This window comes from Coccomyxa subellipsoidea, assembly GCF_000258705.1.
Source record: "Coccomyxa subellipsoidea C-169, whole genome shotgun sequence".
Lineage (NCBI taxonomy): Eukaryota > Viridiplantae > Chlorophyta > Trebouxiophyceae > Coccomyxaceae > Coccomyxa > Coccomyxa subellipsoidea.
The window spans coordinates 1,731,567-1,757,275 of record NW_005178038.1 but is presented as its reverse complement, the minus strand read 5'-3'; the positions used below and the strand labels follow the sequence as shown (position 1 = coordinate 1,757,275).

Genomic DNA, 25,709 nt, shown 5'->3' with positions numbered 1-25,709 from the left:
CAGGTTGTGAAAGACCGCCGGTCCAACCATCCTGAAGCACATTCATGACTCATCATCCTCTGTACAAGCGCTGACAATGAGGCATTGTCCACTTGTCTGAAGCATATGGTGTCAAGGGCATGCATCACAGCATGTGCAAGGCTTGAAAAGATATGACAGAGATTGTCTTACTCTAGGACATCCGGATCCAGATGCTCGATAACCTCAATCATGATCGCCATGTCAATGTCCTGCAGTTCACCCCAAGAATCTGCATTCCAGAGAATTACATAGTAAGCAGTGTTCAAAGCACACAAGGTGCAAGGTCCCAATTTCAAAATTATGCAGATGATCTGCGATGAAGGCAAGCAGGTAAGGGAGAGCAGCTACCAGGGTCTGTGACTTTGTCGGTGATGTTTCCGTGCGAGACTTGAGCCTTTGCCCGGCCCAAGCCACCAGTCGGGCAAACCTCCACTCTGCTGTCCTCTCTCAGGCGCTCATCAGGGAAAACGTTCCCCAATGCATTCCTGATTCTCTTCTCTGCCTTGCGCACAGCCTCGGCAGAGCAGTCCAAGCCTGTGATGCTCTCCACCGGAGCTTCCTTGCGTGCATGCATGAACGCCTTTTGGAGCCTTGCTTTATTTCTGACGAGTCATCATTGATGACTACTGCAGGCTCTTCTGTCACAGGACTCATGTGACGCATGTTTTCGAGGAAAAATGGAGAGAAACACATTGTGCAGCACCTGTGTCAGCAGGTGCTCCAGAAGGCGCCCCTCCCCACAGCCAATGTCCAGGACTGTTCGAGCCCCCTGCTCCTTGATGAGGCCCAGGGTAAAGGCATAGCGCTGCTGAGCCACGGGAATCTCAAAGAGCTTTTGAGGGGGACTCTGAGAACGAAGCCACCAAAGTATTCAAGACTGTGATTAATGAGACTGTTCCATCGCTCTTTCACCATGAGAGCACGCAAAGGGTCGAAGCATGGAAAGAGAGACCCACACACCTGAGGGGGCGGCTGCTTCCAGGCAAGCAGGTCCACCTCCAGAATGACCTCTGCCCAGGGACCAGGGCCCCACAGCCCCTGTCACATCACCACATCCTCAAGCACTCAGGATATGGGCCTGGCTCCATATCTGTAATGTCATTCAATGGGCAGACCATCCTTGGACAATCTGCAAGGGTAAAATCTGCAAATTACCACATGTGCTACTCCAACATAATTCATGTGCTGGGCTGGCGAGCAGGAGGCAGGAGGGGGCACATTGGTGAAAAGGAAGATAAAGAGAAAGAGGAAATTTTCATGTCATGTCGCATGTAGAATGGCGTCCTCACCCTGCAGGTTGCTTTGCCATACAAGCCCAGCTCTGCCACCATGGCATCCAACTCTGGAGCAACACCGCCACAACCAAATTGGAAGCAGCACTTCTGGCTCTTCTCGAGCACGCCATTGGAGAAAGACGGAGCACTCAGCTTGTAGCTGATCGTGGCGAGACTGCCCGGGGTCTTGGGGATGGCCTTATCCATCTCCCCTTTCTCCACCACTTCAATGCCAAACTGCAGCGTCCACACCACTGCTTCCTGAGCGCTCTCAACAGTAGTATCCCGTACCAAGCCAAATGTGTACTAGACAACGAGGCATGTAAGCCAGCGCTTGAGAGGTCCAGCGGCTGCATGCACTGCTGTAAAGGCAAGGGTGCAGAACGACTCCTGGCAAGAAGCATTTTATGTGGAGCTGCACCTGGGCAGCATCTGCATCAGGTCGAGCAGGCAGCAGAGGCAGGCAGGGAGGAGGCGCAGGTGTGTTGGCGCGCAGGTGCACAGAGCCGGGTGGGAACATTGTAGCACGGATGTGGGCATCCAGCTTCCGGAGCAGCGCCAGAGCGCTGTCCTGCCTGGCAACCGCCTCGCTGGAAGCTGGCGCACTGGTGGCACTGCCGTGGCATATAGGCAAGGTTAGACTTTGAGACCGTATGTTCAATTCAGGGCTCCAATGAATTTGAGTACGATAGCAGGAAGGGAAAATATTCACCTGATTGGCTCCTCACAGCCCAACACATTGACAGTGGCTGTGGTTGTGAAGCTGTCAGCATCCCCTGCATCACAGTCCTGCAAATCCACATGTCTCTAGTTGAGTTAGCCAGTGCACGTACTTTCTTGTCGGAATGGCTAGACAGTACATACCACTTTGATCCTGGTAAAGCACTCACTTATGCATCCACAACACACAGCTAGCCACTAAGGCTCTACAATTGGCCAAGCAAGCAAGAGCCCTTGGATGGGATGAGTATTAAATTGGCACCTGGGACACGAAGAAGAAGCTATCATTGTTGCCAACCAGGCTGGGGCTGCAGACTTTCTTGAGTAACTTCTCTGGTGAAGCTCCAAACCACCCACTGGTCGACCTGAGCATGCGCAATGAAGCACACATCATCAATGCATTGCAGTGCAAACAGAGCTGTGCCTAGGATAGGAGCAATTTTGCAAAGTCTGGTGTGTCTGTCAACACATGTGCACACCCAACATTACAATGCTGTTGACAGCTCCAGGGAGATCCCTTACCTATATTGGGCAGGCAAGCAGCTGAGGAGGGGCATGTGCTTGTCAAGCGCATATCTTGCTGAAGGCATCAATGTCGCCATCCACTCCTGTCCAGTAATGCACTCCCCAAACATCACATGATGATGCTGCAAAGTCTTGGAGTCTTGACTTTCATCAGTCTCAGAAGTGACTCACCTCACAGAGTCTGAGGTCAAAAGTGCCCCATCGCTGAGACGGGTGTCCCCACCTGGAATTTGAGGGAGAAGTGGTTCAGTGTCACAGATCAGGGTGAGAATGTGGCGTTTGGTGCCCTTCAATTTGCTGCACAATATTACGCACACCACTCTGGCTCACAGAAATTCATGACTCACAGAAAACTGCATAGCATGCACATGCATGATGGGGAATATTACGAAGTCTATGACCTCTGATGGCCATCGGTGTTTAGGAGGGAGCCTCACTCATTTGGACGCAGCCGTATCTTGGACAGCAGCGCATCACCCACCACGACTATGCCAGCAAGAAAGCTCGCCCGGAGATTCACCTGGCCCTGTCCCTGCATACTTGCAAGCAGATCGATCCTTATTGCAGGACACGCTCCCTCCCTTAGGGCACATGAAAATGCTTTCAAGAGATTGAAAATACCAACTTGGTGAGGGGTGATGAGCACCTGCTGTGGAGGAAGTAGAGAGTAAAGGATCGGGCTGCGGATTTCTATGACAGGGAGCTTGTCAATCTCAGCGGCTTCGGCAGCTGCCAGCAGGCCAGATCCCACAGGAAGTCCCTGCTCATGCGCCTGAAAAAAACATCCAATCAGCCCTGGGCGGCTGGAGTCGATGTGTAATTTCCTTCCTTCCTTCCTTGGTTCCCTAGTCAAACAGAGGATCCTCCAAGGCTTTCTGAACACGGTACGCTTGGTAAAACGCTGATGAGCTCACCTTTGCAATCTGGTTACGCAGCATGCCCGCTGCAGCCGTGGCCTCCTGAGCAGGCTTCTTCTGCCTCGGAGCCCTCTCACCAAGATGCTTGTGCAAGATGTCCTGAAAGCACCACACAATCCTTCCTTCCAGAGGACACCGGAGGCCACTCTGCCCACGATCTTGGTGAGGAGCACTGCTCCTTGTCAGGACATCAAAATGCTCTGCTTTTTCTGTGCACACGCGTGTGAGAGAATTTACTTGCAGCTCCTTGTCATTGTCGGGGTCTGCAGTTTCTTGACCATGAGGAATCACTCTGTGCAGCGCATGGCCGACCTTGCCCCAGCACAGCATCTCTGATGTGTCTGGGTCCCCGCCCAAGGCACAAATGACGGCGTTCCAGTAATATCCACCCCCTCGCACTTCGATTTCTCGCATGCTTGACCTGTTGGCAATGCAGTCCACCAGCTCTTGAATAATGGCATAGACAGCATTGAAAGCAATGAGCAGCAATAATAATCGTAGGACTGCTGAGTCGTCACCTGGGATCAGCAGGGAGCAGGACAGCACTGTAGAGTCGTGACTCGCCCAAACTGACAGAGGCCTGTAGGGCATCATAGGGGCTGGAGACATTGGGCTGTCCAGTGTAGGCCTCCTTGAGGATCAGGAGGGTTGGGGGTCCCTTGCGGGCAATTTGCACCTCGGAGCCTGCGGTGTGCATGCATCACATGCATTTGTTTCTCATCACCCAAGTACCCAATGGACAAAGGTAGCACCGTGCTACACTGGTGGCCAGTGTAGGGACATAATGACAAGACCGCTGCTCGGTGACAGAGCTCACCCTCAAGATGAGGCAGTCTTTCTAGCAGTGTGGACCGGATGTGATAGGCCATCGCTTGCAGGTCGCCTGCACAGGAGGGCTGTCGCGCATTGAAGTACTTGATGACAGACCGTGCATTGCACAGAGTGGTGGCAGGGATGCAACCACGGTTGTAATCTTGGGCGAGCAAGACATGGCCTTCAAGGTATGCATCCTTGTACAGCACCTGCAGTCACTTTGGAAGACCCTCAGCTGCTGCACAAATTCAGATTCATTAGAAAGGAATGATGGCCCCACAACTGGCACCTTGCTTGCCAAGGCAGAAGTCACGACAGTGCTGAGTTCAGTTGGGGGCTCCAATACTTCAGCAACTCCTGATTCCTTCACCGCTCTCCAGGCCTTTTCAGCAGCAGCTAGAGCAGCCAATTTTTTGCTAACGGCTTCTCCAGTGAAGCAAGAATCTCCGATGCTTCCAGTAGCACTGGTTAACGCAGAAATTGTGCATGTGCAAAGCCATTGTCCATCGGACTTCTCCTTAGAAATGACAAATTTGGGCGCGGCACTCTTGAGCCGCGTAGAGCTTAGACCTGCGTAAACCTGCAGGAGCGATGCCTTGGGGTTCTGCATGCTGCCAAGATCGATGCCCCTAGGACAGCCCAACAAATGAAGACGCTGCTGTTCAATAACCTGGACGAGAGTCCTTTGTTGCCTTGTCGAGTCAGAAAAACCTCATCATTTCATCCATGCATGCATTCAGGACCCACCTCCGCGGGCGGGACTTGTAGGAGGGAAGCCCATAGATCGCCTCTTTGAAATCATCCAGCACGCAGATATACTGGCATCAAGTTCACTTTTTCGACATTCAGCAAAGCAGAAACTAAGGTCGTGCAAAATCCCTCTTTAACTGTAATATATTGCAAGATGGCCATCTAACATGTGAGAGATTCCGTCAGGAAATCATGTCGGCATTGGAGGGACAACCTCAGGATCATGTTGAAGAACGGAGACATACTATCTGGTAGGTTGACGACTTTGATCGGGATCAGAAATCCACTCACATCAGGGGATCAAGTAGGTTGTCAGAACTTACTGATAGCTCAGAAATAACTTGTATGATGCAACGCAGGTTGATACTATTGTGCGCCATCTTATGGACATCGGGATGCCTCGTGTACTCATCAATGTGTAGACAAGGAAGAGCACTTCATTTGCTGCTGCAAGCAGCACCGTGACACCTTGTTGTAGAGACAGATAGTACGGTTTTCGCTTACATGCTCTGTAGAAACCTTTGCATCAGATCCATGCAAACGCGAGCTGTACCTGCAGCTCCCAGCTAGCTGACTCCAGATACAGCAATTCTGCTAGAGTGCACAGAAGTGCAAGAAAACTTCAGATCAACTCACCAGGGTTTGAAAGCACTCAGTCTGAAACAGCTGAAGAATGCACAGATAAAAAAACTTGCTGGCCTGAAAACAGCTTGTAAGCCCTAGTGAATGGACCATGTGCCTGCCATATGACCAATCTCATGATCACGCAAACAGCTTTATTACAGAATTGAAAGGTGTGGTGGCACAAAGGAAAGTCAAGACTTCCCAACACTCATGAGATCTCAAGTGGTAAATGCCGGGCTCTGCATACCGTGCATGCATGCATGGCACGCCGCACTGCCTGCATGCCAGTGGCATGCGGCACCATTCTGATAAGACTTCAGTGGCTGCAGCAGCTGAGGAGACCCACCGGTGCCGCATCACAGACTCCCATGCTCTCAATCCAAGTACCTGACTCCTTCTCCCACTCTTCTTACTCAAGTCAAACGCATAGTGTCTCAAAGTTAGACAGCTGCCCCAGGCAATCCCAGTACTGTTCCTGTTCAAACCAGTTCCTCGAGCATCAGGTGCTTCAGGGTGTTCCTGACAGGCAGCTTCTGTAGCTGTGCAACCCTCCAGCGGAGTGTTTGCACATTCACTGCTTTGCTCAGCAATTCCTTCACGTTACTTGGAAGGCTCGCCGCCTCTGACGAGACAGTCTTGTCAAGGTTGCTACTCAATGGAAGAGGATGATTTTGCAGATGTAGACTACCAGCATGAGTATAACGGCACAGACGAGGAACATTATACACAGGACCATCCCGCTCTGCTTCTGCGACTTTTCTGCCTTGAGCAACTGCTTCACACCCTCATCCACCTTCACAGCAACCTGCAAAGGCACAGCATTCTGACTCACGACACCCCACAACCACTCACTGTGACAAAATTTAACATCTGCAAAGCACTTGAAGCATGCGCGCACCTGCTCCATGTTGTAATCTATCCTGTCCACAATTGTCCCTTGGTCAATCACAAGGACAGAAAGGTCCTTCATGATCTGCGCAAGGTCATTGATCGACTGCAGTATGTTCCGCACTTCGCGATCGCGCTCCTGAGCAAAGAGATCCATCGTGTCCACCCGCATCGTCTGCGCAAGACTCTCCTTTAGTGGGACTGCAGCGAGGAACCCCACAAAAAATACCGCCAGAAGGTTAGTCATGTGTGACAGGCACCAGGCTCTGCAAGCGCAATGTCACCTGGATCTCTGAGAAGCCTGGGTCAAAGTCCTCATCTCGCCCAGAAGTCCCCGCTTCATCCAGCAGAGAGAAGCTGGAGGAGGATGCAGTATTTTTCCTCAACTTGTTGAGGTAGGACTTCTGCTGCTTCCGGAATTGCACTGACAGCTTCTGCAGCTCGATGGCCAGCGTCCTTTGAACGTTCTGCTTCACCTGTGAGGGCAACAAAGCAAATGTGTTCAGCGATAGCGCTGTCGCAGTGCCATTTTTGTCGTGCATGCAGTGGTCACAGAATGATGTGGTTGCAGTGAGGTGATATTTACCTTCTCATCTGCTTCACTGGTGCACGCTCCACCTCCAAATTGCTGCAGGCGGACCTCTGCCTTGCGGAAAAGTCTTGTGATCTCTTGGGTGAGCACCTCGATGTCTATTTCATGACTGTTGGTGTCATCAAAGGTGGTGAGAGCTGCTTTGCCATGCAAGGCTCGCAGGTCGTTCATCTTCTGTTTGATGCTGAGCATCTCAGAGCGGATGGCCTCTTTGAAGTCAACATAGCGCGGTGGCAGGGCAGAGGCGACACCTGCAGAGCCGAGCTCTGCTGCACTTCCATTGTCAACGGTGCTCGCAAGAGCTGCTTCCAAGAGGCGGTGGGTCCCACTGCGCAACATGTAACGGCATTTTTCAACTGGATGCTGCCACTTCTGTCTCTATTCCTCACGATGAACCTTCCAATTAACAGAAGCTACAAATCGTGGAATATTAATCACTGGACAGAAGTCACAAAATGCTCTTATCAGAATCCCACCTGTCGTCTGATGCTTGTCCTAGTGCCCTTGTTGCGCCCCTGGCCTGATTGCGATACCTGAGAAACAGGTCGGTCCTATTTCTTGTTGCACCAACACTTCCGCTGTTCATACCGTTTCCGGTGCAGAAGTATCAAAAGAGTGTATTGCAGACTGTTTCACACTGACACAGGGCCACAGGGAGCCTCTGTGCACCGTAACGTTTGTGTATTCTTGCAATGTTGTGGTTTTTGTTGAGTCAACCGCATTTAAAATTATGGGCACCCACAGCTTTTCAAGAAAGTACTTCTCTTAAAGTTCCGCCGAAAGATGTCAATGCACCGATCCCAGAACATCCAGATGGAAGACTTTCTCTTTCGATGGCAAGACCCTGTCAAACACCCTTTTCAATACAGCACTGAAAACTATTTAATATTGCCAGGTTTTCTGTGGCCACATGGGGGACCAAATTAGGAATATTCAGAAGCCTCTTGCGTTGCAGCACTCATTCGGAATAGGCAGTGCTGCAACGCAAATGAACTTTCAATGGGTCAATGCCATGCATGCATGCATTGACAGTGGTAGCCAGGAGCACATCCCAGCCTGTGGTTTTGTCATCTTCAACACACCTTTGGCAGTCACACGGTGCTGCTGAATAGCCTATTCAGAATAGCCACTCCTGCAGCACGTCCCAGCGATCTGGCGCCAGGACGTCCTTGAGTCAAGGTCCTTGACCCGTAAATTTTTCTCGAACTTTGGGAGGCATAAATTTTGTCGAGGTGCTGTTGATGTCACTACCTGGAGGTTCTCTTGTGCTGCTATACAGCTTGTTACTAACTTAAAATGCCAAGGCAGGTCTGATCAACCAGAAATTGCAGCGAGAAGGCATGGCTCAAGACTCGTCGAAAAATAAGCAGATTGATCGGATTTATCGCCATTGCCATTGCCATCTTCCCTTAGAAGCCACAGTATTCGGACAAATGACCTATCTGATTATGTATATAGGAGACCGAGCATTTCAAAATAGCACCGGGTAAATTGTGGTTGTGATTCAAACGGAGTCAATGGTGGCGATCCTGGAGAATAAGAAGTCCCTGGTTCGAGAACGATCGCCAGTGGTAATTTTTTTTCCTTTCTTCTTTTGTTACACTTCATCTTGTGCATTCCTGCTCGAGCATCAATTCTTTCAGATATTCAAGCATCGGATAGCCAGCGCTTTCACCACGGGACAAGTCTAAATTCTTCAGGTCGTGGCTGTCTAGACCATACAGACGTCAGCCATGTTGGCAAGGATGTGAACCTCACAGATCAGAAAATTTATTTTAAAAGCTATGTGGGATCGTGAAGAAGATTTCGTGAAGTTGCTGGACAAAGGCATCCAAAAGGGGACCAAAGGGTCGATTCACGACGTCGTCGCCATGGCGGTCGCTGAAGAAATATGGGTAAGCCATGGCCTTGGAATCGTTATTTAACACATGCAGAATCTCGCACTGTATTTATTCGATGCTACAGAGGACAAGACAGCCTTAACAGCAACACGTGGATCGTACAGGGGTACAAGCATGTGGTTGGACTGTTGAAAAGGGCTATGACGAAGGGCAAGAAGGACAGAATCACTGTTTTTTACATAATCTCCAACATCTGCAGAAGTTCACGCTCGCAGATGGGCTCCAAAGACAAATACAGTGAGCGCCTTTTCTCACTGCAACAGCAGCTTTTCTTGTCACCATGATGTTGGCAGGCTCTGACCCCATGTATGTGGATGTTCAGCACAACGTTTCCTTCCCTTGCTACCCAGCATTGCAAAGCTGCTTGCGGAGGCTCCTGCTGATGCCCTGGTACGGAATTCTCCCCTTGAAGTCCCAAGTAGTCCAATACATGCTAAGTGGTTACCACCTTTAGAGTTGGACATGTATGATGGGCATCAGGATGACTATGACTTGGATGTTCAACTACAGTCGGGACTGGTTTTGACTGCAGGTGCAAGCTGAAAAGGTGCTGCAGACGTGGCGGAGGGATGCTGCCTTCCCATCAGCAGCAATCTCGGAATTTGAGGTGCTGCCACAGCATCCATCTTGACTGATTAAACGCCGCACAATGCGATTTATTCTCAAAAATATTGTAACGTGTCAATGTGCACGCACAGGAGATCCTGAGGAAAGGCAGAGCTGAGGCTGCCTCAAGAAGCCAGAAAAGGAAAGTAGAGCAGGCGACGGTTCTAGCGCCACCAGCTACCATTGATGTGGGCATTGACTTTGGAAGCACTTTGGAAGACGACACCTTCCCGCCTCCGCTTGATGCTGCACCATTTTCTGGGTGAGTTGTGAGCTTGCACAGTGGGTGGCTCACTGTACCAGCAGTCTCCGCAATCTAGATTCAGCCACAGGCAGCCTTGCACGATGACTTCATGCATGACCCATCTCTGACATACAGGATGCCCAGCTCTCCCGTTTTGCCTGGCCCACCCGGACCGGAGCCCTCCGCAAAAAAAGCTCGAACGTCCCGCTGGGGCAAACCTGTCCCGCCCGCTCCCCAACCGCCGCCACATGCGCCGCCATCAGCAGGGCCACAGCACGCCAGCAGCAGCCAGACAACACCTGCAGCCGCGCCTCCTCGTCCGACCAAATTCCGGCCCCCGATCCAGCCGCCAACATCAATGCCCCAACAGCAGCTCAGCTTTGCAGCACCTGGCAGCGTCTCTGGTCATCTCTCCTCCAGCGGGCCGGCTCTCAAGAAAGCGGCTGCGGCTTCCGGTCAGGCTGTTGACATGGAGGACGCGCTGCGGCGCGTGCGCGACATAACAGCCAAGTTCGAGGCGAACGCGCTGCCGCCTAAGCAGAAGACCAAGACGGCTGCCGCACCGGGCGGCGCAGGTGATCCTAGCGGGCCAGCAGCTGGAAATCCGGCCGCGGCGTCCAGTCAGCCTGCAGTGAAGGTGGATGTGGAGGACGCCGTGAGGCGCGTGCAAGAGATCGCAGCCAAGTTCGCGGCGAACAACGAGATTGCAGAGTCCCAGCAGAATCTGGCCAGCGCACATGCCAACAGTGCTGCAAGTGCCGGCCTGCCGCCGCTGCCGCCTCCCCCGCCCCAGCCGCCCTCTGGTGGGTGGGCAGGCCTGCCAGCCGCGTCTGCTCTGCAGCCCTCTCCAGGCTCCATCGTGCCAGGACTGCCCAGCCACGCGCCTCCACCACCCCAGCCAGTGCCCACCCCTGGACCTCCCCTGGCAATCCCCGGGGTAAGTGCCTACCCGCTTACTGGCTCCCCTCGATGTGATGTCCACCAAGGCATTTCATTCTTCATTGTGATCGCAACCTGTCAGGCCCCCTTTGGCTCTGATTTCTTTTTCAATCCACGAGCCCTTCACTTCTGCATGTATTAAGAGCAATCCCAATCTGCCAAGCAAATCTGGCAGCCTAGATCTAGCCCAGCCTGAATTTATGCCGCATTCCTTATTACTTCGATGTCGGGTAATTTTGGCTAAAGACCCCTTGATCATGCGGTGGCTACTTACAAGCAAAGGGTTGTTCAAGGTGCTAATGGAAGGCACTCATGCATGTTACGCACCGCCCAGTCTTGACACTAGTGCTCCTGATTGCAGCCGCGCCCACCGCCCGGGTCTCCTCCTCGCCTTGTGATGGGGCCTCCACAGCCGCCTGTGCACCCATTCTTCCCTCAGCCGCCGCTGCCTGTGCCGCCACCTGCCCCTCCAGCCGCACCCCATCCCCAGATTGTCTGGGCTGGCGCACACAGCGCTGGCCAGCATCCTACTGCTAGTACGGCCCCCTTGACAACATCTTTTCCCCCCGAGTTGTTCCCCTAGCCTGTGATGATTGTGAAGCACTGGACCCTAAGAGGCAAGCTTGACCTGCCTAACATGAGAAGCCTGGTAGGAAGGATGCAAAGACAGGCCTGGCTCGGTCATAGGGGCGCTCAGTCTTGTTTTGAGAGTCAGGACATACATCAAACATGCTGACCTGCTGTACTTGCCAACAGCGCACAGACCAGGCACTGCTGTACCTGCAGGCATCTAGAGCTGGACAAAATTCTTGGAATCCGGCAGCGTTTGTGGGTCAACTGCAGCTGCTTGGCATACAGGTGTTAATCCTGGACCGCGCCCGCCGCCTATTCCACCATTCCTGCCACCCCAGGAGTTTCCGAGCGCCGCATCTGGTGCACCCCCACTGCCTCCAGATGACCCGGGGGCCACCAGCAAGCAGCTGCAGAGCAGCAGTGATGAGGTGCAGGCTGCCCCACCTCCACCCCCCTCACCACCAAATGGTGCAGCTGCTGTGAAGGAGGAAGCCGCCGCCGAAGTTGCGCATGCAGCTCCCAGGGATTCGACTGTTTCCAGTGAAGCCAAGGCCCATGTCCCTGGCCTGGAGAATGGCGCAGACAAGGCCAACGATGAGGAGTGGTGGACTGCAGTCACTTCCACGCTGCCCAATTTGGATGGTGTCATGTCACCAAGTTGATCTGCCCCTGTGGGACAAGCAAATGCCCCCTGATGAGTGAGATCAGAACGCGAGAGCTGCGCACGATCATCCTGCTGACTGTGAGCGCATTGGATTTTGCAAAGGTTTGTGATTATCACCACGGATTTCATCAAGGAAGTCCCTTCCACGCAGATTGATGCCTTGAAGTGTTGTGTGCCCTCATCACCGTGAGTCTTGTAATGGGATATTTGGAAAGAATTGGGTTTTGTTTCCGTCAGCATGGCAGCAGAATCCATTGGAGGAGTTCCTTTTGCAGCCTCTGAGAGATTGATGCCTCTAAATCTCGTGCGTGACGTCATCACAGCAGGAAAAACCATGCAAGGATGCAAGTCATCTGCATGGTGACAATAATTAGATTGACTTGCAGCTGCTAACATGCACACCGTCGTTTAGAGCTTAGATTTGAAAATTTTACCATCAAGGTACTAATATATTGTGTCATACCTTCTTTATTGGCCTTTCCAACAAGAACAATACAAGCTGATCTTTAAATGGCGATAAAACAAAGTCATCTTATTGGAGGATGCCAACAAAGCCAGCTGAGTGTCAAGGCGAAGGGAAAAGGGATGGCAGCTGTGCCGGAGAGCACTTCTTGCCGCTGTCACTTGACCACAATCACGACTGGCTTGAATTGGCTTGAACTTCATGTCATCTGTGCCAACCAGCAGAACACTATAAGTCAATTTATGAGTGCTCTTGCGAGTACTGTCAGATCTACCGTAGACCTTTCACTGCACCACGCGCCCCCTTAAGACAGAAAGCGAGGTCAGTGCCACTCAGTGGAGGGCGGGAGGTACTTATAATAGACTAAAGAAAGACCATGCGAGCACAGTGTCTGCCCTTGGCAATGGCTCATCCAATATATGGGATTTGCACAAATCCCCGTTGCAAATCAAGTGTGGCTATGCTACAAATCAGATCACAATCCAAAGATTGTGGCGACCCTATTTTGAAGAATACAGAGGTGCTGACACCAGTACTGCTATCCTTTAGCTTTCATGAGTTTTGGGCACTTCCTCTCCTCCATTCATGCTCATGGCAATGCTGTTGAAGTTCCCAGTACTTCAGTCTGTGATACTAAGCATAAGCCTACAGCAGTTCTGTCTGAGGCCTGATTAGTATGCTCTGCTGTCGTGTCATTGTGGCAGCAATCACATCCAGCAGATTCGCCGCAAATCGGATCTGCTTGTCGGGAGTTATGAGAGAGAAAGGGGGCACATGCACAAAGAGGGAATGCCATCTGCTTGGGCGCCCCTTTGAATGCTGAGAACACTGGCGAAGAGAGCAGTACAAGGTGTAGTTGCAGACAAATCGCCCACAGTCCTGAGATAGGCTGGCCTCCTGTCCTAGTGATGCTGCGGGCAAAAGCAAACTAGTGACCCTACAGCTGAGAAAATCTGAAAGTGGAACTATGAGGAGGACAAGGTCAGGGTGAAATGGCACGATAAAGACGGCTCCAACATGAGCACGCACCTACCTGCAATGGCCTTGATGGGCAAATCTGTGTACTGGTAAGAACTTATGTCTTCTTCAGGATCGATTGCCTCATGCTTTGGCTGCCACCCATCCTGGTCAGGACACCTGAAGCTTGCTTCATTCTTGGCCCTCACCTGAGAGCAAGCAAAGCAAACTCACACAAGGGGAGAGCAAATTCAGGAGTGTGTAGGAGATTTGACTTTAGATCACATATGCTGCGGGACACTTGTGAGGATCACCTCCAGCTTGAAATCTTTGGCACGGACATCAACTCCAAAATGGACCTGCAAGGCTTAGTTGCTTCAGGCAACTTTCAGCAGTGTGAACCTACACCTATGATTGAAGGTATACCCCACCCTGATGGAATGGCAAGGTATCTCAGAGCTGTTAGCACTGGATTTCCGAATTATCTGTACTCACCCATATGATCTCTGCATCATCCGGCGTGCTCTCGGATGCAGTTTTTGCAGCTAGTGCAAGCCATTCCGAGACTTCTTTGCCAGCGACCTTCAGAGCCGTGAACGTCACAGCTTCTGCACCACCTGTAAACACATTCTAGAATATATCTATGTTATAAGAAACAACATCACCAACCTTGCACACACGTTGTTTCTGAATCGGCTGCACAGGTAAGATATTCACCTGGCAGGGGTTTCCCTCTCGATCTGAGATAGTCTTGTAGATTATTGACAATGTATTCCGTTGGATTTTCTTCCACGCCCGAGAATTCTTTAAATCCAGTCACTATAAATTTCATCGTCCCTGAACTAGCATGGGTGCTGCAAGGTTCAAGTAGCATTTACGACAGATGCTGAATCAGAGTATTTTGTGAAGACGGTGGTATGATATGTCTTGCTGTAATCAAGAGAGTGCCACAGTGCCAGACTTCAGCCCTCGATTCAGAGCTGAAACCGACATCATGTGCACATGTGCTGGCACGTGCTTGCACAAGATTCTTACATGGAAAAAAAGGGAATCTGGGGAATTTCGAGACACGGGGAGCTTGAAGAAGGTCCCACTATTTGACCCTTATGTTTAGGCTTGAGGGGTAGGGCCTGCTTTGGCGCGCATGCCACGCCACAGGCCGGTGCCAGTATACCTATACTATTTCTAAAAGTGTCGCTGGTCAAGTCCTTCACCTGAGCCATCAGTGGCTAATATATTTTTAAGTGCGGATTAGCCTGAGGAATGATAGATGATCAGAATCAGCAGGCAGCCAGGCAGCTGTACAGCAGAGACATTGCTGTGGTGTGGTGTCGTGGCTGCTGTTTTAACAATTAGCACGGCACAATGACCTGAACAATCACTTGTTGGAGGTAAAGCCTGCCTGATCTAGTGTTATTTGCCGTCACAGATGCGTGAGATGGCGATGAACCCGGTGGATCACCCGCACGGCGGCGGCCGCGGCAAAGCGCAACGTTCGCATCAGCCAAAACCCCCTGGGACAAGCCCATGAAAATAAGACATGCAAGTCACGAAGCCCCACCAATGCATTCATTGATATCAGCCGCCACGCCGCCAAGACGGCCCGGTGGTGAGATTGCATTCTCAGTGGCTGTTTCTTGCAATGGAGCAATTTTGCCTGCTACAATTGGACCAGCGGGAACTGGGTGCAGATAGTGGCCGCCACTCTAGAGGATCAGCATAGATCAGCCTGTTACTGCGGTTGCACTGGACAAGTCACAATGTTTGGCGCTATTCGCTTTCTGTATATGTGACGTTTGCTGCAAATCTGTCACCCGATGCATGCAAATGGATATTGAACATTGTTTGTTGAAGTAATATAATTTCATTGCCCAGGCAAAGGCATTGCACTGCCAGCCAATCAGTATGCGCTAGCTGTACCAGATGTGAGGACGATATGGCATCTAGCCGCCTCCCACATGATGTTAGCTGGCGCTTCTGGCCATCCATTGTGTAAGGCTACGATGCAATGATCTCAACGACTACTCAATGACAATTGGAATGGCTGCAATGCTCTCAGTGAGCGTCCCAACATGCTTTTCAGGTCTCCCTGATCTAACTTTGCGCCTGCCTTGCACTCAATGGAATCAATGCCCAACAGATATCCTCCGCCCATTCCCACCATGCAAGTCTTGTGATATTTCTCACAGGGAACCCTATGCCGCTCCTGCCAATGTATTTACTACGCTAGCGAATGAAGAAGAACAGATTGAAAGCTAGCAAGAGCGTCAACGTGTTGTACACAGCTTGTGCTTGTCTGCGCATGGTATACTGAGCGGCAAAAAGCTCTCTCCATCTTTCTAGGCCCACCAACACTTCTGATACAGCTGCAAAGCGTCTCTGTGTCTCCACTTCCATGTGAGCAGCAACATAACAAGTAGTTACCACTTCCTCCCACATTTCGGAGCGCTCCAAACCTCGTTCATCACCCTCTTTGTGTGGCATTTGAATGATGCCTGGGCTACATGCAGAGCTACAGGTCATCTGCACGCTGTGTGCTAAGTGACCCAAGGGCCCTGCATGCAGACTTGTTGCGGTAGTGTTATGTAGACGCAGCTGGGTCGATGTAATATGAATTCTTCTATCCCCAACAAGACTCTCAGACAGTCAATATGTGGGGCGCTCAAGGTATGCGGTTGGTAGCAGAAAAGCCTACTCGCTCCGGTACAGCAAAGCTGCCTGAAGGTGGTACATCAGTGCCAGGTGTCTGGCACGCAAAGATCGTGCATTGGTGGTTTTCTGGACCTTATGAAAATTACTGTTTCCTCGATCCTGAAATCCACTTCTTTGGGCAGAGTTGCTGATCAGCCGTCATTCATCTGCTATGGGCTTCTTTGTCGCTGAGTGCAGAACAGCGATTGCATGAACCTTCTATCAAGCCAGCCTTTGAGACTCGCAATGGAAGCAAGCGGAAATCTACGCAGCTCCACCTGGTGCAAAGGTGGGGACTGCAGATGCCTGCCGTCGTCTGAATTTGATGGATACGTACCTGCGCGGACATGCTCTGTGTGCAGCTCAGGCCAGCAAGGGATCTTCCTGCCCATGCGAGCAGCAGTGCGGCTGCCCCTCGGGCTGCAGGGGCTCATGAGTCATCCTCCTCCACCTAATCTGCCTCCAAGAACTCCCGCGGCATGCAGCAGCTCTGCACTGCAGCCGCGCGCGGGGCCCCCGGGTGGCCACCATTGGGTGGTCCCCGGCATGGTACCGGGGGGACTCGTCCTCGCTGCTCTCCTCTGCCTCACAGTCAACGTCGGTGGCTCAGGCACTGTTGCATGTCCTCTTGGTGCCTGGGGCGGCCTTCTTGGCTGCCCATTCGTCTGGCGGTCCTAACACGTCTGTCATGTCCCCCCACCATTCCCTCAGCTCCTCCTTGCTCTGCATAGACACACTTGCAAGATGGTGACAGCGTACAGGTGGAGGCCGCTGCCTTATGAAGCACTGTACTGCTCTATTTGGTTGTTGTGGGCTGCTTCTGGACAGAACCAGATGTATTTTGAGGTTGCATGCAACCAAAACGACAGAATGGCCTCTGGTTGCAGCCTAAGGATCATCCAATGGAGTTGCCCGTTCTCAGCAAAAAGTGAATGGAAACTCGCTTGCGCAAGAAGGCTGCACCCATGCGCTCGCACACAATCAGAATTCCAAAAGTGAATAGTTTACTCACCACATAGAAGCTGCGGTCGAAGTTGGTCTTTCGCTGCAGGCTTTGAGTGATGATAACTACCTGGTCATAGGCCACTGCCGCCTCCAGCTCACTGCCAAAGTAGCCTATGTGATGCGGACGCGCCACTGCAGAAACACACGTCCTTCTTCAGCTTCGTTGCTGCTGATACGTCACAGCAACGGTGCCCAACTCCGGACGCGTGGCATGACATTGCCCAGAGGCTGTAAAAGTATGCTGCAGGTCAGCTTTGGAAGACGCCTGAGCACCTGACGGACATGCATAAATCAATCTGTGGATTGACCAATGAGCTTTCTCATCGGCATGCCAGCTGCTTGACTGCCAGTGTTACCAAATGTGCTTCTAACATTCAGCAAGCCGCAATCTGCTGAGAGGCAGCTGGAGACAAAGAGGCTCACCCGTTGCGCTGCCCCTCGAAAAGGAGAGGAGTGCCCGCCACCTCTTGTTCCGGGTGTGGTAGTTGGTTCCCGTGTACCTTTTCGGCTTCTCCTCTCCAGACAGTTGTTCTGCAGGCTTTCCTGCAAAGTCCTTGATGTCAGGCTGATCCGCGGCTGTGGCATGCTGGTCCTCGGATCTCCGGGCCTTCTTCTTGAGGGGCGTGCCCTTGGATGCTTCAGCGTCCTCCTCCTTCAGAGGCTTGCCGCAAATCTTGTCCGGCCCAAGCCTGAAGAAAGCTGGGTCCAGCTGCCGCAGCTTCGCAGGCATCTCAGGCGCTGCCGGGACTTCATCCACATCCATGGGATCAGAGTCACCCGTTGCCACAGCATCACCTGTGCACACCAAATGGCAAAGCCTTTCGCGAGCACTATAGGGAGGCGTTTTACAAGGTCCAGAATTTCAAAGGCCTGGGCTTTCGGGCACACAGGGGCAGACCAAGAAGAACCCAATCGTTGGCAGGACTAAGCTAATGACATCCCGCAAAGTGCCCGGCTGTAGGGACAGTGTCAGGCAGGGACAGTTTCAGGCAGGTGACACAATGAATAAGTAACCAATGACAAAGAAGCCAGCCGGCAAGCCTTGTAGAGAATGAACATGGTGACGCACGTGCGGTCTCATCAGAGGGAGGGCTGCCTGACAGCTGCTGCGGAAGGTGGGATTCCAGTGCTGCAGGCAGGTAGTGCGCCACAAGTGCCTCGAGGCCATCATCCGCCGGCAGGATGGCCATTGGAGGGGGGGAGTCATGTGCGCGGCTGCTGGGGCCCGCGCCGGAGTCTGATGCAGCTTGGGGGAGGTGCAGGCGCGCATGGGTGGCCCTGTGCAACCAGCAAAGACGTTCAGCGTGATGGACTGTTCCCTTGGACTGTTGCCAGCAGAGAGCACCCAGGAACTCCTGCTTGTGCTGGTTATTTGGGTGCTCCAAAGACCACACAGATGCCACAGTCACTTGGATCTAATAGGCAGCTGCTGTGCAAAAACTTTGCAGGCGTCAGCACGGCATGTTCTAGAGCTGGTGCTTGAAGTAATTTAGGCAGTCAGCATCAGGGTGGCAGTTCAGGGTCATTTACTGGGATCCATGATGAACCTACCCTGGGATGGCGAGCTCTGGGTATGACAGACTGCGAGCGATGTTCCCGCCATTCTGGTCGTCCCTGCAATCGGGCACCAACAGGTCAGACTAAACCCAAACCTGAGTGCCAATTCTCAGGCTGCCAGTACCTGCTTCATGCATCAGCTATTGGATTGGGAATGTGGCCTGACGATCAGATGGGAAATCTGCCTGGGTTGTTCTCAGATCAATACAAGGGATGGATCAGGTGGTTTGGCTCACATGCAGGCCTGGCTGTCGAAAATGGGCACGAATGACATCGTCTTGGTTGGAGATGTAGTGAGGTAGCTGTCCCAGGGTCCAAAGCACAATGGCGGGGTAGCAAAGGGTTTTCGGTCATCTACCAAGAGTCCACTTCCTGCATTGGCATGCTCTGCCCTGAAGGGTGGACTATTTTGCATCAAGCAAGTGCACTTCATTGATCAAGCAAAGCAGCGCATTCCTGGAGGCAAATGACACTCACCAGTTCGCACAGTGTCGACCATGTTGATCAGATTCTGCAGGCTTGCATCGAAGAATCCTTTGCCACTGTTGTCATATACATAGGGAAGAGAGGACCTGTCCAGAAAGCAGCACAGGATCATAAAAAGAGCCCATCATGAGCACCAATTCCCTAACGATGCTGGCAAATCTGCTCTGCATTATCCAGCCTTGGGCGGGTGGGGCTGATGCATTTACGTTCTTCATCTTTAGAAAGCAAACCCAGCAGGCTTGAGACATGGCAGGCATCCCAAACTGTTGCCTTTGAAAAGAGATCTGGGAGATTTGCAGTGATGCGCACCCGGTTACGGCGACTGCCGGATCATACACAGTCGGCGATGCAGCATCATACGGTGGCGCGTGGTTGTTCAGCAATCCAGAACTGCAACCGGAGGAATTATCTCAGAACAAACAGAAGTGAATGAGACCCTGAAGCGCAACAGGTAAAGGAGGATCAACATGAATTTGTGAACGAACAGAGACAGCTTTCCATGCGCAAAAGAATGGCTCTGGGGTCACCTATAGTACGCCTGATAACGGCTGTCCCCAGCAGGCTCTGCGCTGATCGCTGGAAGATCTGTAAGGAAAAATGATACGGAACTTTCAGAGCATTGGACGTTGTGCAGTTTTCCCCATGTCAGCGCGTATCACAAAGTCTTACGCTTTACCCAAAATCTTCTGTCGTTCGTTGTCGAGGAAGGCCTTGATAATATGCGGCGGACTATTGAGTAACTGAGGTATGTAAAGAGCACTGAGCAAGCGAACAATGCAAACCCGGAGCCTACACCTTCGAGTTCCCTGTCCAGCGAGCCAGATCGAGCCAGGCGTTGCGAAACGGAGTTGTCCCTCCCGCTGTAAGCCTGAATATCCATCCTGCCGTGCAAAGATTCCTGCAGAAACAACACCCCTTAGAAACAGCGCCATATGTGCCATCTGAATGTGATATTCTTGAACAAGAAGTAATGGCATCGCAAGCGCCCCCGTCCTTTTCACAATCCTCGCATCAGGGATCGAAGCGAGCACTTCAACGTTGAACCCTTGTTGCCAAAGCTATAACCTGGCAGACGCTGCGATCTGTCGCCAAATGCATATACGGACACTTAATTTTGCAAATGGGGCTTACTCTTATGCCTTCCGTTTCGCTGAAGCTAGGCTCCACCAGCAGGGCAATCAAGATCCCCGCTGCTTCCTGACCGGGAAAGCGCTGAGCGCTGAGGATACCCCCTGGGACGCCAGGGCGATGGGAAGATACTTTTGTGGTGAGCTGAACCTGGAAGACTGAAAGTGGATCTAATGGGGGCGGCTGTCTGTCCTTGCTTGTCTTTGAGCGGGAATCATGGCGGAGGAAGCTGCCTCCCATCATGGCGGAAGCTCCTCCCTTAAGGCACGCCTTGCTCGACACGACAGGTTTGTCCAATGACAGCACCGTATGCAAAGGACATCCCTTCACACTCACTTTGTTCTGCGGATCGCCAAACATTGCAGCTTCGGCTTTCTTTACATGCGATGTCACTGCATTACAAGGTGTGCTGTAATCCTGCGCTGCCAAAAGGATTTCAAATGGCTCAGCCAGGCGCTCGGGCCATTCCTGGGACATTAGCAGGACCACATACCGTCTAAAAGAACCTGCTGATTGGACACCAGGAAGCATCTCCTTTGTACATCAGTATTTGGGTGATTGCCTGGGCCTTGAGAGTCCTGGGCAGAACGGATTAGCACCGCTTGTCCCAGTACTTGTGATGACCCGAATCAGTGATTAGCAACACTTTTCTTCACCGGCAAGTTGCCAATGAGCCACGGCATAGGCCAGCTGGCCAGTTTCAGAGAATAATTACAGCACCTGCAAAGTCAAAATCTGCTTCATGAAGCTCATAAAAATCCAATGCCTTCATGATCCATTGGCTGAACAAGCGTTACATGTTTCAGTAGAATTGATATGCGGAAGCTGAAGCAACGTTGTGGTACTTCTAACTAGTGTATTCATGTGCTAGCTAGCAGTACTGACAAGGTCATGTCTAATTTTTGCGCCATCATCATTTGTTGGGTGACAAGTGCTGCACAAGCTACCACAACTACAGACAGCACAGTCACAACATGAATGCCTCTGGTGATAGCACATTCGCTATCCAAGACAATCGGCAATGCATCTGATATCAATTTCCCAATATAATCCTGCAAAGGGCATATGTGCTGCATGGGGCCAAATATCTCCAAGCTTCAATTCTATCTATCGGGTTGCAAACGATGGCTGCTGAGCAGTCCACTCACAAAATGGCCAATCAACCAGCAAGACCTGCACGCCACTGCAACAGCTGTGTAGTTCTCACTTCACTCTTGTGCAAAGAAGAACCTCAGAAAACACAAATTTCAAGCTGCTCCATTTGCAGACATACAATGCAGTACTGGCTTGCAAATGGACTTGCCTCTGTCCGCTGCTTATCCACATCTGGGTGTTGTGAAATTGCTGTCTCAAGAGTCCAGCATCCACCAGATGCGAGTGTTGCTGGGTGACTCCAGCCGCACTCTCCGCGTGAAGTCTTGAGCAAAGGAGTCCGTGGTTGCTCCAGTGCCGCCCACACGCAGGATCTCCAGGTGGGGCAGACCAGAGAGAGTCCTGATTCCCCTGAGACAGAATGAAGGAGAAGAAGAGTCACAGGTGTACTGTATTGAAGCAGGCATGCAGTGGGACAGGCACATGCAGGCAGATGCAGAGTGCAATCATGCTCCTACATCCCTGCCATCTCACAAGACCTACAAGCACACCAATCACTCACTCATTGCCAGCAACTGCTCACTGTGCGCTGACATTCTCATCCTAGCAACTGCATATGTAAACTTTTGTGCCGCTTGTCTGGCAGCACAATAAGCCGCCCATGAAGACTGCATAGATACCAAAATTTGATGAGCGCGCTTGCCAGGCAGCTCATGCGCACCTGTCTCCAATGAGATGGCAGTGCTCCAGGCTGAGGTACTGGAGCTGCTTCAGGCACCGGCCGATGGAGGTCGCCCCCGCATCACTGATCCGCTCACAGCCTCGAACGTCCAGGTGGGTCAGAGCGGCTGCGGCGGCCCCAGAGCACAGGCCGCCAATGCCCATGTCCGACACCCGCTCGCAGCTGTGCAGGCGGAGCACCTGCAGGGCACCCACATGACTAATTATAAATCAAAATCAAATCTAACGCCACCGTGTGAAGCCGCCTGCCATGCATCTGCAATGCACTCAAAAGGATGGGCATGCCACTCACTTTGGGTTTTGGTACTAACAAGCTGCCCAACACAGATCTGTCTTTTGCTCCTCATTGCTTTATATGCTGAAGATTTCTTACCCATCGTAGAGGCTGAGCTTCTTACTGACGGCCAGAGGAATACAAAAACAAGGGAAATGGGGCCTACCTGCAGATTGGGGAGGGTGGCGATTGCGTAGAGACTGATGTCGCCGACGTGCATGTGGCAGGCGCTCAGGTCGAGGCGCATCAACTCAGGCATGCCCCGGACCAGGGCGGTGACGGCGATGTCGGTGACGCTCGCGCAGCCGGCCAGGCTGAGCTCGCTGAGGTGGCGCAGGCGCGTGAGCTCGCACACGGGCGTGTCCGACAGGCTGTCGCAGTAAGACAGCTCCAGGCAGCGCAGCCGCGGGAGCGACGCCAGCGCTGCACACCCGGCCTGGCCCACCTGCGCCAGCACCCACCTTTCGTGTTTCTCCTGTCTCCGATTCCAACACATTGTCCCCTCCCTCTGCACCGGCCCACCTGAAGCATCCCCTTCCACTATACAGACAGAAGGAGCGGAAGCTAGTCTCTGAGTGCACCTCCCCCCCTCAAAGATCCCTCCAAATGTGCCCTAGAAGCAGAGTGAAGGTGATTGCCCGAGTATCAAATCCGCCATGAGGCCGGAGCAGGTAAGCGTAACAATTCATACAACAATACTAGAACTAACAACCCCTGGTGCATGCGCCCACCTGGGCTTGGCTGAGCCGCACGCTCTCCAGCAGCGTAAGGCTGGCGAGCGCGGCGATGCCGGCGTCCGTGACGACAGCCGCGCCTGGATTATCGCATGCCGGCCTGCGAAGGTCCAGGTCGATGAGGCGGGTGAGGTGGCGCGCGATCTCTGCCATGCTGGCGTCCGAGATGGCCGCGTGGCCGCTCAGGTCCAGCGCTGTCAGCTGCGTCATGCCGCACAGCGAACGCAGGCCCGCGTGGGTGATGCATGCCGGCGTTAGACAGCCCTCCAGCGCTGAGCAGGCAAGGCCCAGCGTCTGCACCTGCGGCCGGTAATGTGTCAGCGATCAGATAGTGGAAGTGTTCCAGTGACAGTGTGACGGTGACACTGAAAGTCACAGTTGAACACCACCACGGGAGTATTGATGTGGTCATAGTGACCATGACAGCGACAGGCACCCAAAAACATCAGTACGTGGCTACGTTGAGGCGAAGATTTGGCGCTCCTGCCACAGCATACAGATTTACTTAGTATTTTTAAGAATCTGTAGTGAGAATGACAGCGGCAGAGCTGACCTGGCGCAGGCTGGCGATGTCTGCGCAGGTGTCATCGCTCATGCGTAGGCTGCAGTTGAGCAGGCAGGTCTTGAGGGAGACCAGTGACTCGATGCCCGCGAATGGCCTGGAACTCAGCCCGCTGCACCCCTTGCATGCTAGGAGCTCCAACTGACGAAGCCCCGTCAGCATGACCGGGAAGCCCTGCCCCTTCGCCTGCCACAGCACATCCAAAAAAATTGAGAGACTGCAGCAAGCATACAACGAGCTCACAGGACTGTGCTGGCTAGCTCAAGCTTGTCTTTACTCCGCCCGATCTAGAGGAGCATCTAAGAAAATGGGGACAACCTCCTTATGGCCTGCCCAAATGTAAATCCAGCTGAAAATACAGAGGGTGGGGAGCTCGTAGCAACAGCAAATTCACATACATATGGAGATAGGAGACTAGGGAATTGTTCAAGCAAGGGCCTACGTGCGGCCCACTCTAGTTCTTGTGAGAGGTGCAGACCCGCACCATCATCAAGATGCAGTTGGAGAGGTGCAGGCTCCGTAGCGCGCTCATCGAGTCAATGCCGGAATCCAGGCCCACAACGAAGGCTTTGACGTGCAACTGGTCCAGCGCTATCTGCTGGGAGCCCAAGTGCCCCAATCCCATCAGGGTCGGCTGCGCCCTGGCCTTGTTCTCAAGCACCAGCGTCTGCAAGCGCCTCAGCTGCTGCAGCGGCTGCAGCGTGTGCGCTGTGATGGAATGGTGTGCATGGAAGCACAGATGGAGATGCGTGAGGCCCTGCACACATCAGGTGAACCGTTCAGGGCAGGCCTGCATGGTCAAAGGGTTGCGTGGATGGAGAAAAGGAAGCAGGGAGGCTAGACGTGCCTGAAAGCGGGCAGCAACTGCTGGGATGTACTGCGAATGCTTCAATTGCAGCTTGCACAGCAGGGAATCCGTCTTGGCGCGCCAAGCGCTGCACACGCTCCGCATGCTCGCAACATCCTGAGGCTTCACTTGCTCCAGGACAAGCCCCAAGATGTCGTCCAAAAGCATGGCCCATTCAGCCATCGGGTCACTGATGAGCTGCAACATCAGAAAGATCGTCTGTTTCTGCGATTTAGAAGTGTCCTTTCCAGATGCAATTTATCGCTCTTAACCAAAGATACTGGCGTGCATGAAGAAAAGAGCCCTAGTAAACAGGCCCTTGGAGTCTTCAGATCTCACAGGTCGAAGGATAATGATGCGCATATTGAGTTATTGGGTTCAAGATTAGAAACTACAATGACGTTATTGTGTAGGTCATGGAAACGCACGTTCGAGCCAAGTTGTCACATGTGTGGGAACAACATGCCGAGCGGCACACTGGCCATCCTTCCCCTTCAGTCCGCAGGAACTGCAGATCCAAGGTATCTAGAGGACACCACTTCCCTCATTAACGTGACTCCGCTGTCGTCACATATGAGACTTCCATCGAAAAATTTCATTCTGTCAAAGGGTTCCGGAAATGGCTTCAAGGGTTTTCTCATGGAAAATCTTTCTTCCTTCCAAAGCTTTGACTTCCTTGTAAAGTCGTGACACATTTCTGAGATGTCTCTATCACTCCCTCAATGCATGCTGCGGACTCTGCTGCAGAAGGTGAGCTTGCAGATGGCAGTCCATGACGTGGCCATCTGACCATCAGAGGCTCTTGCCTTTTATGAGTAATGCTGCAAGCTAGTGTGTGTTGCGTGTCAAATAATCAAGAGCTTTTGCTGTTTGCATATCAAGCTGGGATCTGAATTAATTGCACGGACAAGCAAAACTGCTTGCACAGTGCTTGATGCCTTCCTATAGGAAGGTTTTATGACAATTGGCAGTGCTCACAGGAGACTGCGGTACGATTATATGCCAGAACTATCAGTACTTACAGGCAGTCACCTCTGCTGCACAAGCATCAGCAGCCCTGCAGAAGGAGATGCCTTGCAAGCAGGGCAGCACCAGCGGCAGATATACAAACAGGTGTGAAC

At 52.3% G+C, this 25,709-nt stretch overlaps 4 protein-coding genes across 4 annotated transcripts; 1 reads left to right on the top strand and 3 right to left on the bottom strand.

Moving 5' to 3' along the window:
- Positions 1 to 6,296: 6,296 nt before the first annotated feature.
- COCSUDRAFT_36052 (Qa-SNARE, SYP4/Tlg2p/Syntaxin 16-type) lies at positions 6,297 to 8,997 on the bottom strand (the record flags this gene model as incomplete). Its single annotated transcript, XM_005649219.1, has 6 exons — positions 6,297 to 6,449; positions 6,543 to 6,707; positions 6,817 to 7,008; positions 7,119 to 7,452; positions 7,601 to 7,681; positions 8,987 to 8,997. The coding sequence occupies 6 exons, from the start codon at positions 8,995 to 8,997 to the stop codon at positions 6,297 to 6,299; spliced, it is 936 nt and encodes a 311-aa protein (XP_005649276.1).
- Positions 8,996 to 12,049, top strand: COCSUDRAFT_62148 (hypothetical protein; the record flags this gene model as incomplete). Its single annotated transcript, XM_005649218.1, has 6 exons — positions 8,996 to 9,019; positions 9,558 to 9,632; positions 9,724 to 9,893; positions 10,011 to 10,812; positions 11,176 to 11,350; positions 11,673 to 12,049. 6 exons carry the CDS (start codon positions 8,996 to 8,998, stop codon positions 12,047 to 12,049), a joined length of 1,623 nt encoding a protein of 540 aa, XP_005649275.1.
- Positions 12,050 to 16,768: 4,719 nt separating this feature from the next.
- On the bottom strand, positions 16,769 to 20,090 carry COCSUDRAFT_62147 (hypothetical protein; the record flags this gene model as incomplete). Its single annotated transcript, XM_005649217.1, has 7 exons — positions 16,769 to 16,885; positions 17,175 to 17,299; positions 17,591 to 17,962; positions 18,237 to 18,445; positions 18,719 to 18,781; positions 19,520 to 19,600; positions 19,993 to 20,090. The coding sequence occupies 7 exons, from the start codon at positions 20,088 to 20,090 to the stop codon at positions 16,769 to 16,771; spliced, it is 1,065 nt and encodes a 354-aa protein (XP_005649274.1).
- A 1,597-nt stretch (positions 20,091 to 21,687) lies between these two features.
- Positions 21,688 to 24,771, bottom strand: COCSUDRAFT_62146 (RNI-like protein; the record flags this gene model as incomplete). Its single annotated transcript, XM_005649216.1, has 7 exons — positions 21,688 to 21,841; positions 22,152 to 22,351; positions 22,612 to 22,890; positions 23,177 to 23,479; positions 23,733 to 23,927; positions 24,220 to 24,498; positions 24,685 to 24,771. 7 exons carry the CDS (start codon positions 24,769 to 24,771, stop codon positions 21,688 to 21,690), a joined length of 1,497 nt encoding a protein of 498 aa, XP_005649273.1.
- Between the last annotated feature and the right edge of the window lie 938 nt (positions 24,772 to 25,709).